The following is a 13,222-nucleotide window of genomic DNA, read 5'->3' on the forward strand; positions in this document are numbered from 1 at the left end:
CCTGTGTGTCAATCTTTTACATGCAGATACCAGCATCCACCAGCTTGTAGAATAAAATGAGAGTAGCTCAATTTCCTGCAAGTGGTGGTTTATCACTATATATTTAATACTCAGTTATCAAATAAATATTTCTGTTAGAAAGTGCCATTTATATCTAAGAGAGAAAAAAATAAATGTATTCAAGTAACTTATCCATTCATTCCTTTGTTGGAATAGCACCAGCTGATCCTATTCTTAACCACACGAGCACTCTTTTGTATAGCAAATGTTAACAGAGCAGCACAGACAGCTGTATTTAGATGGATGGCCCAAATTATATATATTAACCGCAGTTACCATCTTGTGCAAAGACTTTCTCTCCTACCTACTTATATAGGCATCCAAATCTAAATAGAATCAAAGTAATTTAAAAATAATAAAACTTCAAGTGAAACACACAGGTGTGCAAGGTAGCCTGGTAAACACACTTCAAAAGATGTCTCACAAGCTCCTCTTAACTCAGCCAGGGAAAGCAAACTTTGCAACAGTTCTGGACCAGCTCTTTTGAGCACAAAATCAAATTTCACCAAGAGCAATCCTCAGTCAACTCACACCGTAAGTTCACAGCTACTGCCAGCACCCAGCCCTTCATTTCCCACTCAATCTAATTATAAGACTACTCTCTCTTTTCTACCACAATTTGATTTTATTAAGATTATTTACCTTAATCACAACCTCAGGGAAAAGAACAAAAAGTTCAACCATGCAAACTCCCGTCAACAGCTTTGACAGCTTTCTACTCTCTACCAACAATCCCTGACAGCAATACCAGTCATGAATGCACATTTAGGAAGGGGAAAAGGATAGTTCACATATTAATGATGAAGGCAAAGCTATAAAGACTTGTATTGTGGTGGTGTTTCAGTATAAATCAATGGTTTTAAGACTTCCATGGCACACATAAATGAAATAACACATACAGAGTGCCAGTTTTCACTACAAGAGAACTCTGCCTAGCTGAGGGAAAACCCAGCACCCATCATCACTTCAGAGCACTTGGTATGTGGGCAGGAGACAACTGCAGAGCAGCCCAAGCAGCTCATGGATGCTCACAGAGAAAGGTCTGACACCAAAACCTTCAGAAAAATCAGGCATTACTCTGACAGTCACTATAGCAAAATGTGCATTTCAGTCGTGTTATCCAGTAACAAACCAATAACCCACCAGCTCTAAGAGAAAGGAAAAAAATCTCAGAGGAGAACAGGAGTACAAGTTTGTAAATCAATGAAAGGGACAAATCCAAGCACAGCATTCATATGCAGAATGAGGCTGCAGCTCACAAAGATGTTTTGAACAGTCGCTAAATTCATCACAGAACTGGGATGGTTTTACACTCTTCAGAAGAAAAGTTAGAGATATCATAAGATTCATTTGTAACAAGGTTACCAAACAGTATTACCTAACCAAATGTTAAGTCACAGGAAATACAAAGAACCCGTTTTCAGCTTGTTTCATGGTTTCCAATAAAATAAAATAAATACTATGAACCTGAAGTCCAAGAAGGGTAGTTTGATCAGTTCTTTTAAAGCCCTCATATTGTGGGAAAGCAAATAAACAAAATCAACCAGTGAAGATTATTTACATGGAAATATTAACTTCTCCTTCTCTACTTCATAATCCAAGAACAAAAGGTAGAAGTTAAGGTGCAACTCATATTATGTTTCACGGGGTAACAAAGCATTAGCCCCTCTTTAGCTCTTAGAATACTTAATCAGAAATAACAGGAACATTTTAGGCAGGAGGCTGAACAGCAGCATCAATAACTCATCTGTAACTCTTCATCTTCTGCATACTGAACAGCTTGCAGCCTCTAATTTAAAGTTAATTCTGATTTCATATACCAGGAAGAAATAGTTTTGCTTGACACAGAACCCTGTAAGATCCCAGATTCTCAGCTTAGTAGTATATACTCCAAATACAGCTTTTACCTTGTAGAAACTCATTCTTTTAAAGAGAAGACGAGCCCCTAAAATAAAACTTCAGAAAATATTACAGCAACTCATATTCACTTTCATTTTGATAAGTTTGGCATTTAAAAAGTATAATGTGTTCTCAGCAGTGTGAAAAACTCAATGCAGTTAAATTGCCTAATAAATTCTAGACAAATTCCCCAAAATTACACGGAATAGAATTGCAAAACTGGTGGTGAAGGGAATCGGGGCACCATTACAAAAGCATTCCAGCTAATTCAGTTACTCCAGTGTCACCCATTACATCCCAAAGGTCCCTTCACCAAAAAGCCCAAACCAGGGGGCACATCAAACACTGGCACTGACAGTGACATCTCTCAGCAGACTGTGGAGCACCTGAACGTTCTGTGATGCAGGGCTGACTGAGACATTCCAAATGCAGCTGATACAAGGTGGCACAATGCAATCAGATGCTACTGCAGCTACCCAAACTTTTGCAACAAAGAGCAAAGCAAAGATATTTGGTTTACTTCAGAGTGATCTATAGCATTAAATTTGGGCACTGGAGACTTGAATTTCTTGGTCATAAAAAGATGAAGTTCATCAGTACCTAGAACTGTACCAAACGCTCTTAGTGCTCAACACTACGAACCCAAGTGACAATTTCTCTGTTCTTTGGGATAAGAACACGGAACAAACAGAGAAACAGAAAGCAAGTTTGCAGCAACTCTTGCTCAGTACCTAACATCCACTCAAAGGCAGCTGAAGAGCTTTTGAGAATCTTTAATTTAGCAATTACCTGAGCAAATTTTTACCTCCACTCAAAACCTACTGGAAATGGGCTACCCCTTTTAATTTCAATCCAAGTATTCTACAAAGATTGCAGTATTACACTAGGGATTGCAAGCATGTTCACACATCTTTCATGCATTCTCCTCTGCAGCAGGAGCTACAACTTTCAGATCAAGCAAAGAAGCACTAATGCAGAACAGAAGTCTGAAGTCCTGCCACTTAGCACAAAACTACAAATGTCAGTCCTGATATCCTGAAACCCACTGAAATTGTTCTGTGGATAACTAAAGATCCCAGCTGATTTAATTTCTCTTACTGTTCTTTTAATATCATAAAAGGGATAATCTACTGCCTGGCACTAGCACTTCCTTAGTAGTTCAGATATCTAAAGTATTTCAAGGAAATGAAAGAATAGCTCACTTTGCCTTGCTTTTGATTACAAATACAGTTAAATATAAATATGAAACTGTATATACTTACATGTGTACATATATAAAAGAATAAAATCCTCACAACACTAGAGTAGTCTCAGTATAAAAGACACCATTAACATAGATTTCCATGTTATTTGCACAAGAACTTAGTACCAGACATTTCCTTCATCAGAATGTCAGTCTCAAACTTCTAGAGACAAAGCACAAAGGATCAGAATGTGTTTTTAGGTGTTCTCCATGATCATGGAAAACTGAGTAATTTTAGTATTATTTTTTTCAAACTAAGCAACTTTCCCTGTGACCTACATGTTTTATTATTAGCATACACCCTTCGCTTACTTTGCAGCACAACAGACACCACCACTGAAGGAAGTGATATGGGATTATGAAATAGATGCTTCAGGGAGCTCTAAGAACTTTTTGTTTTGTTCATCTAATGTGTTTGGAAGAGGGGTAAGGGAAAAAATAGATTTCCAATATGGGACCTCTCATATGAATTCTAGTTCTTCATGTGTAAAATACAAGGGCAGAATGAACAGATGAGCTCTGGCAATTCTTTTAACAGAGGACATGAAGGCAGAGTTCTACTCTAACCCTTTCCCCCGAAGGCCACATCTGTGCACAGCAGGCAAGATCATCTCCAGAATTCTACAAAACAGTAAAATTACTTGAGCTTCACATGCAGAATTTCTTACTGAGAGCTACAGCAAACAAACTAGTTCATGGTCCAAATATCACATTTTTAAATTTGACATAAGAACAGTTCTGACTTTTTAAGCATGGAACATTCTCTGTATTCAGAGTAACATCTGAACAGCTTATTAAGGACTGCTACCCAAATACAAATAGAACAGTGAGTTGATCCCACACTAGTATTTCCAGCTTTCTGAGAAACTTCTTCTCTCATTCTCATCTGTCATCAACAAAGGAACATAGTTTAGACAACCAGTTTTATGTCAAAATAATAGAAATGAGGGTGTCAAAATTTTTTTTGTTGTCATTTGTTCACATGTTTTCCATTGTTTTCATACGGTACTGTAATGCACTTATCTATGCAGAATTCAGGCCCCCTTCACAACACACACCATCTGCTATTGTACTGAGATGGAAAATAGACAAAGCCTTCCCTGATCTGAATGAATTTGCAAATCAAATCTGAGCATCAAGAAAGTTAGGGATTTTCTAAGGAGTTAATCCTGAGTGCTTTCACACAGACTGTATCAAACAAATTTTTTTCTAATTAACTTAGGCAGACAACCGAGCCAAACAACATGGCTGCATCATTTAGCCTGGATACAGCCGTGTTTCAAGCTATCTTATCATCTAACACTTAGACATAAGACAGCCCATTACCAATCAAAACTTATTTCAAGTATGTTAGAAAATAAAGCACGCAGCCATCAAACTCTGGTACAGCTAAACAAGGCACAGCTGGTCCTTATTGATTCTTCACGCCACAATTCACAGGGAATACTTTGTTTTCTGCAGTTTCAAGAAATACAAGAGCATTTTAAAACGGGATTTTCAGGCTCCAGTACTACAAAACAAAGTAAAATGGAAGCACTCTGAGATGTATGCGTGCATCTGTACACAGGGACCCAAAAAAACCATCACATCTCGACACGCGGTGCTCGCCCGTGCACACGTACACAAAGTCTGCAGAACACACTGGGATGTTCTATATACGGGGAACACTTCGGCTGAAACTTTTCACGGCAAGTGCCCGAGCGCTGCCCTGCTGCGGCCCCGTTAACACCTCGGTGCTCCCGGCCCGGTCCCTCCCCGGGCTCGGGGGGCGTGGGGCCACCACATCCAACCCGGGGCCTTTTCCCCGCCGGCGCCACCGCGCCCGGGGCGGCTCCTCCCGCACGATGCGAGCGCTTGGGTTTCTTTTCGCAAAGAAAGTTCTTACGGCGGGGAAAGGCCCGGCCGATCGCTGCTGAGCCCCCGCGTCCCGCGGGAGGAACGGGAGCGGCGCCGGGAAGCGGCCGCGGCCTGAGGCACGGACGGACGGCGCCGCTCCCCCCGGGCTGCCGCCTCCCGCAGCGGCGGGGCCGGCGCAGTCCCCGCTGCCCTCCCCGCCTCGTTCGGAGGAAAACAGGAACCCGACCGACCCCCCCGGCCCCGGGGCGCACCTGCGGGCCCCAGCGGCGGCCCGGGGCCGGGCTGCCCGTCCTCGCCGAAGATCAGCCTGAAGTCGAACTCGTCGGTGGCGCCGCAGTTTGCCGTAGTCATGGGTTTGGCCGGCGAGGCGCAGCGAGACCCCGTCGCCCCTCAGGGCCGCGCCGGGTCCTGCCGGGCTGCGCTCGCCCCTCAGGAGCGCCGCATAACACCGGGCGGCGGAGGGGCCGGAGGCGGGGCGGCGGCGCGAGCGGCGGCTGCGGCCCCAGCGCGAGCTCCGGTGCCCGGGCGCTTCTGTCACTCGGGGGGGGCGGGCGCCTACTCCGAGCTGCGGCTGGACCCGCCCCCGCGCCGCGCCCCGGGCAGCGCCCCCCGCCCCGGCCCGCCCCGCCGGGCCCTCCCCCTTCTGTCCGTGCGTCCTCCGGCCGTCCCTCCCGCGGTGACGTCACGGCACCGACAGCGCCCCGTGACCAGCGCCCGTGCCACCGAGGGACGGAGAGAGAGGGAGAGAGACCGCCCGCTCTCCGGGCGCTGCGGGGCCTGCCGGGAGTTGTAGGCGGCCCTCGGCGCCCAATCGGGCGCGGCCAGCGGCGCGCGGGGGGCGGGGCCGTGCGCGGGGCGCGGTGCCACGTGTCGGTCCCGCCGCCGCCGGCAGCGCCCGCCCCGCTCCGAGCCCGCTCCCGGTCCGGACCCGCGCCGTGACCCCTCCTGCACAGCGCAGACGGCCCCACGTCCGAGCGAAGGAGCAGAATTCCCTTGCGGCGTGCGGAGCGTTACGTTCTAAAACACCGCATGTGAATAGGTGGTGCTCTTGGCTCCAGCTAATGACTGGAATAATTAGGTGGGATGGCGTAAGCTGAGGAATGTCGCTTGGGTAACAAATGCTGGCTCCGGGACTCAAAGCTGTTAGCTGCTTGCCTTCCGGCGCAGTGGGAACAGCGGCAGTCAGGCAAACACAGAACCACAGAATACTGAGCTGGAAGGGAGCCACAAGGATCCCGCAGCTCCTGGGCCTGCACAGGACACCCCAAGAACCCCAACCGTGTGTCTGAGCACCCTGTCCGAACACCCCCTGAACTCCGGCAGGTCTGGGGCTGTGAGCGCTTCCTTCGGGAGCCCCTTCAGTGCCCAGCCCGTTCCAGTGCCCAGCCCGTCCAGTGCCCAGCCCATTCCAGTGCCCAGCCCGTTCAGTGCCCGGCCCGTTCCCGTGCCCAGCCCCTTCAGTGCCCAGCCCATTCCAGTGCCCAGCCCGTGCCCAGCCACCCTGGCTTGCACTGTGGCACTTCTCGTGCCCTTAACTTTCTGGTCACCACAGCTGCTGCAGCAAGGCTGTAGAACTGTGGGGAATTCTCCTCCAAAAGCAATTCCAAAAAGAATTTAAAAGTATGGTATAGTGTATTCTCAGTCTTGCATTTTGCGAGATCTGCATCTAAAAGTTTTACACTATAAGGAAAATAATTAAAATATTCCTTAGCAATGTATGTCATCAATGAAGGGAGCCCAGCAGTCAGCAGAGAGATCACAGAAGCTTCAGGATGCTCTGCCTGCACGATAACATACCAGAATCTATAGTTTAGCCTCGCACTAAGATGAAAAGTCAAAAATAAGGGCAAAATAAACCAGAATTTGTTCTTGCAGCATGAGCATCTGTTCCCTGCAGGAGATGGCAGTACAGAAACTCTGACTGTCCTGATGTGTCTGGAATTTGCACTCTAAGAAATCAGTACAACTTGAGGGAGCTTAATGCTTGAGTCCTGTGTCCAGTTCTGGGCCCCTCACTTCAAGAAAGACATTGAGGTGCTGGAGCATGTCCAGAGAACAGCAGGGAATTGGTGAAGGGTCTGGAGCACAGGTCCTGTGAGGAGAGGCTGGGGAAGCTGCGGTTTAGCCTGGAGAGGGGGAGGCTCAGGGGTGACTTTATCCCTTTTCTATAACTCCCAGGTGGGGGTCGGCCTCTTCCCGCAGGCAATCAGCAACAGGATGACAGGACATGGTCTTCAGCTATGCCAGGAGAGGTTCAGGTTGGACATCAGGAAGAATTTCTCCATGGAAAAGGTTGTCAGGCATGGGAAGGGGCTGCCCAGAAGACAGTGGAATAACCATTCCTGGAGTGTCCAAGGAATGACTGGACTTAAGGAAATAGTCACTGTGTGCTGTGGAATAAGTAAAATATTAATCCTTAATATATATGACCTAGGAAGATTTTAGGTTTGAGCTGAAACTTTGGCATTGATGGGATTTAAACTACTACTCACAGATAGTCAAGTTTGCTTGCAGCCAGTTATGTAATATTCACAGTTTAATTTGAAACTCATGTTAACCAGAAATATCATCACTATCTCTAAGGCTTCATTACTCAGTTGAAAAATCATCTGAACTAGTTAGTGTGTTGTGACTCTATGGCCATCTCCAGGTTAATATTGTTTGATTCTAAAATAATTCCAATTGTTTCTATGCACAGGGTCTTTCCATATTTGTTGCTGTTTAGGCAGATCCCAACAGGTGTGTCATAATCCCTGGCATGCATTTGTACCTGGATGTTCTCATCAGAGCCTGTGAATGAAAGTGAGACAAGAAGGCTCACGTGAAGAGGAATTAGCCACAGTGAATAATCCTCAGTCCAGAGGCTCTTAACAGAGTGCAGTGAATTCTCTGTGAATTCTCTCTCTCTGCACTTCTGAGGAAGGTCAGTAATCTGTGCTGAAGAGAGCAAGCCTAAATGAAAAGTTACTTTGTGACATTGCAATTCTAGAGGAAACAGAACACATAATATTAAAAAATACTTTGCAGAACTTGGGACAGCAGGAGTTTGCCCAAGTTTGCCCAAAATGGGAAGTTGCTTCTAGTGCAAAAGCAGCCATATGTTTTTTACTTATCTTGTAAAGCACTGTCCTTGCCATTATCACTTCCCACACACCACCAGCTACTTCTTTACTGAAAATACATGAGCAGCTACAGCTACTGTTCTTACAACACTTAAACCAAAGATTCATGCTCGCTTAAGGTATACAATTCCCTTTTCTGAAGGAAGCCTGAACCTTTATAAGGAGCTCACAGCCAGTTGGCCTGTAGCCTCTTTTTATCTCTAAATCCAAGGTCACGTAGCAAGACAAGCTGGAAAAGTATGTGTAATTGGATTAACTGAGGTTAAGAAAAACCTTCATACATTCTTGAATGAAAACAGATATACGATGAACCAGTCAGTAAAATACACTATACATAAAATTACTTTTAACAGCTAAGTTTTGTCTAAAAACTTTGGGGCAATCTTTTGCTTCTCAAAGCAGCTGAATTAGACTTTGTCTTATTGTTAAATAATCGTTGTGTCAGATTACAGCAAATGGAGCAACCACAGCAGTTTCCTGTTCTGTTATACCAGTAGATTGTTCATTATGCACGTCCCCGGTGAAAAATACAATCAAACTTGCTCTCTTCATAAGGGTGGATTTGAACACAAGTATTTCATCCATGTTCTTTGATAAGATGCTCAGACTATATTTCTAATGAATATGCTAAATTAAAGATTTTAATATTAATGACTTGTTAATTTCCCTTGACTGTGAAGTAAATCTTGACTCCTCTTTTTCTTGTCTCCACTATGCATTCAGAAAGCTATAATATAAGCAGGATATTAAGTATTGCTTTTAGTCTTACCGACTGCTGTCAATTGAAAAAGAAAATGGACTATATGTCCTAAAATAAACAGAGCAATTGGTTATGACATGACCACCTAGCTAACAAGGTAAGAATTTAGAGAACATGTAAAAGGTAAAGTGGTAAGTTATTTACAGTAAGCTTTATAAAGCTTTTTACTTCAAAAGCAGATGTATGTCTTTGAGTTCTGTTCTTCCATTGCCAACATCATCCTTTCTTTTTATCTTGCCTTCACCATAGCTTTCATTTTGCTAACTCTGTTGTACTGCACCAGAAAGCACATCCTTTCTGCATATGAAACTAAAGAGAAATACACCTTCAAACCTCTTCTACACAGCTAAAGAGCAATTGGGGTGTGGCTGGGAGGGAGTTGGTAAAACAACTGACGTGAGTGAGCTCACATCAATTTCCAGAGAATTATGTCAACTTCTGTGCTTGAGATCCAGGGCATGGATGGCTGATTTGGCTTTTGTTGGCTACTGAGAAATGAAACGGTGGCAGTAACAAGGGCAACTTTATTTCACTTGTGGTTTTGTGAGGAGAAGTTTCCTTTATTTATTTAATATGCATAGGTGGTTTCTGTCCTTGTTGCTTCTAGGCTGTGTTATTGCATCCAGATGGGGATACACCTTGATCTGGTCAGGACCTGGAGTTATTGCATGTGACTGGAGAAGGAAGGAACGTGCTTCCTGTGGTATTTGAATCCTTTCCAGACTGTGGCTATTTTTTAGGCGTGTTGTGACTTTCGGCTCCAAAAACCTGAGGGCTACATTGTGCTGTGTTTTATTTTCCACACATCATCCGATGCTGGATAGCTAGGAATTCTGGATCTGCAGCCACATCCCAGATCTGTATTTGTGTTGGAGTAATAGGGATTCCTCCCCCCTTCCTATGGGCAGCAAATCAAAGCCAGCTGTGCAATTGTAGCCAGAATAGGCTTTGCAAGACGCATGGTCAGGCATTCGTTCTGCATGATTCAACCAACCAAACAGCCTCGAATTAGGAATATAACACAGAAGGTTGCATTTCTTGTGCTTGATCTCATTCCCATTTGTGGTTGAATCTGGACCTGTTTAAAAGCCCCACACAGCAGCGTGGCATAGGAAGGGCAGATGAGAAAGCACAGAGAGAGACTCCTGGATTGAGCAGATAGTGTTCCTTGGCTGCAGCTATGGTTATGCCTTTTACAACAGCTATTGAAGAAAGCATGAGTACAACAAGGGACATTTTTTGCTCAATGTGTACACTTACTACCCTTAAATTCATTTGCAAATGGCATACAAACAAAATTATCATAGCCTTCGTGTCTCTTCCAGCTAACAAGGCACTTCCATTGTTTAAGCAAGCAGAATGGTGTTCTGCAGGAGGAAGATAGTATTTCAGTACAGAGCCTATGCTGAAGAAGATTAAATTCAGCAGTCATATAGGAAAGAGGCTTGCATTCTGCACACAAGGTCATAGGTTATTTATATTTAATATGTGACATCTGGCATTTAAAATAATTTCCTTGGCTAATTACCAGTGCCTGGGTGAAATATGAAACTTCTGCCGTTGGGGAATTAAAAGCAAAACAAAAACAAAAGTAGATTGCAGAGCATTGGAAAGTTTTCTAGCAAAATTAGGAGTTGTGCTAATTCAGGCATTAGAATACACAGTAGCAAAAAACAGAGTACAAGACAGTAATTTGACTGAACTTTGATAGATTTTCAATGAAAATCTGCACTCATCCTTTTAAGTTTTCCTATGTCAGGACTTGGCTACAACACTTCTATCTAGATCTTGAGCTTGCTGTTTGATCAATGGGGCATTTGTAATAGCAAGATTACAAAGTTAAAAAAAAAAGATTGCCGACAAGGTGTGTGTTGACAAAAACATACCCACATAAAAACTTAATGAGGTCACAGTCTCATTTAACCATTTTACAGTTTTCCCCAAGAAATTTCATCGCTCTCCTAAACCTACTGCAGTCATATTAAATACACTTTAATATATTTCTCCTCAATATACTTTTACATTAAACAATCATTGCTTTGCTTTATTGTTTGTTTAACATGCCATGTAAAGCAGACATTACTTCATAAAGTTTGCTGCTGTTTTATATTTCTAGAGTTTTAAAGAGCAGGTTGCAAGCCTCCCATTTGGAGGTCAGCATCACACATGTTGAAAAGACTAAGAGGGTCCAGAAATCTGGCACTGAGCTGCATGGCTCTCCTCACAGACTTTAAATTCATAGTACTTTGCTCTCAGATGATAGAGTGAAAGCAAAGTAAAATTACCAGCTGCATTATTACTGATACCAGTATATAAGGACACTCCAGGCACAAGTACTTGCTTCTGAAATGATTGCTTTTACAGATACCTTAGAGTCTTATTACAAAGCCTAAAGTGGTTTGTGAGTGAAATCAGATGACAACCGAGATTGCTACCAGAACAAGAACAAACTCCTTTAATGCACAGTGATGTTTGCATAAGATAAATATTTGTGGAAACTCAGATGAGGTTTCTTAAAAGCTCTTAGGCTTGAAAAAAAAGACTAAGATGGCATTTTACTTACTTTTCCATATTTTAACTTTCATTTTTGAATGTTCACTAGCCAGCAGACAGTCCTCTTGTACATTATTGGGATATAGAAAATACGGGCTCTGTTCCAAGCTTCCCTTTTTGTGCAGTCTAATTTTCAGACTTCAGAAGGGCACAAGTAACTTGCTATTTACATAGACAAAAAACATTGTCTTTGTTTCTCTCTAAGGTGAGGGTAATACAACTCCTGTTCTTCTTTTTACTTAGATTGCAAATGCATCTGAGTAAGGACTCTCAAGTCTGGAATACTTGTTACACATTCCATTTGAACATTTAAGCAGCCTGGCCAGATGATTTTGGCTGGTATTTCTCTTTGTACTGGACAAGGAGAAGCATCACCCAACTGTTGTAGCAAAATGGAACCTGAGTCCCAGACCCTTTAGCTATTTTGTCCTAGGATCTATAAATACTATCCTTCTGTGGAATGGTTCTGTTTTGTTCAAGTGTAATGCACACACAGTTGAATGTGCAATGGTTTTTCTGTATTTCATATATACATTTGATATCCTTTGATTAGCTTAGGTATAACCACAATCTTATATGCTTAAGTCATCCCTGCTTATATACTGTAATTTCATAAATGATACATAGAATTTGCTTATCCATAAATCAATGTTTCTTCATCAGTATTTTAATTATCTTCAGGAGCAGAAAAACAGTATTTTCCCTCATTACAGCTTTTCACCATAATTCAGAATAAGCAACTAGAATGAATGTATTACTAAATTTTTCTTGATGTGCCTGTTCCCAGTTTCCATCGGAAGCCTAATGGGCTCACTCTTGAGTGAGCAGGACTGTCAGCCTTGTGCAAACCTCTCTTGTGTCCTTGACTCAATCAGCCTAAGCCAACATGAAACAATAGGTTCCAGTGGGGCGGAAAACTTGCAAGGCTCCCTGGCAGGTTGAATCTCAGACTTCCACCTTTCCTCTGTGGATCCATTGTGCAGCCCTTAGAGCCCATCTGCTCACCCCTTGCTCAGTCTGTACCTAATGAGCTTTCTGACTCAACATCCTAATTTGGGCACAACAGGTTTCAGCTGAGAGGCAACGTGGAACACGGCTGCCGTCCCCCAGCTGTTGCAGGTGCTTGTGTGTCTTTTTTGCTGTAATCCATCCCAGTCTGAAGTCAAACAGGCCAGCCAGGTGGTTTACCTTTATTTTTGCCTTTGCATTGGAGTAGAGGTGGGGGTTTTCATTAGCTGCCCTTGCCTCTCCATTTTTTAGTTGATTGAGTTTCCGCCTGGCTGGATGTCCAGATTGCAGCATGTAAGAGGGTTGGTTCTTCTTTGACAGAGCAAGGGCTGGGAGCTTTAACTATTTGATTTGGTCAAAGAATCAATCCTCATTACAGCCAGTCATCTGATATGCTGCTGGTCCTGATCCTTATCTTTCTACCCTAACCCCTTCCCAAGAATAGACTTAGCTGCAACCTCTAGCTCCTTATATATTGAGTGGATTGGGATAAAGGTACTGCTTATATTAAACATTTATGGAAAGTAGAAAAGACAAAACACAGAAAGGAATAACTGATTAAATACTATCTCAGTATTTTTCCTAGCTGGAGAACGAGCTATTCCATTAATAAAGTGATCCAAATCAGCTCTGGAAAAATATTCCTCAGTAAGGTTCACCCATTATAATTAATTTAGTTTTGCTGTATTTGCAGATACTATATATGTATTCATCAGATAT

At 43.3% G+C, this 13,222-nt stretch overlaps 1 protein-coding gene across 2 annotated transcripts in view; it reads right to left on the reverse strand.

Moving 5' to 3' along the window:
• Positions 1-5,603, reverse strand: part of NFATC3 (nuclear factor of activated T cells 3) — a 65,183-nt gene extending 59,580 nt beyond the window's left edge. For both annotated transcript variants that reach the window (XM_064723066.1, XM_064723065.1), the window contains exon 1: positions 5,311-5,603. In XM_064723066.1, coding sequence (XP_064579136.1) covers positions 5,311-5,410 — 100 coding nt within the window. In that variant the 5' untranslated portion in view covers positions 5,411-5,603. The remainder of the gene's footprint in view (positions 1-5,310) is intronic.
• Between the last annotated feature and the right edge of the window lie 7,619 nt (positions 5,604-13,222).

This window comes from Zonotrichia leucophrys, chromosome 11, assembly GCF_028769735.1.
Source record: "Zonotrichia leucophrys gambelii isolate GWCS_2022_RI chromosome 11, RI_Zleu_2.0, whole genome shotgun sequence".
In the NCBI taxonomy this organism is placed as follows: domain Eukaryota; kingdom Metazoa; phylum Chordata; class Aves; order Passeriformes; family Passerellidae; genus Zonotrichia; species Zonotrichia leucophrys.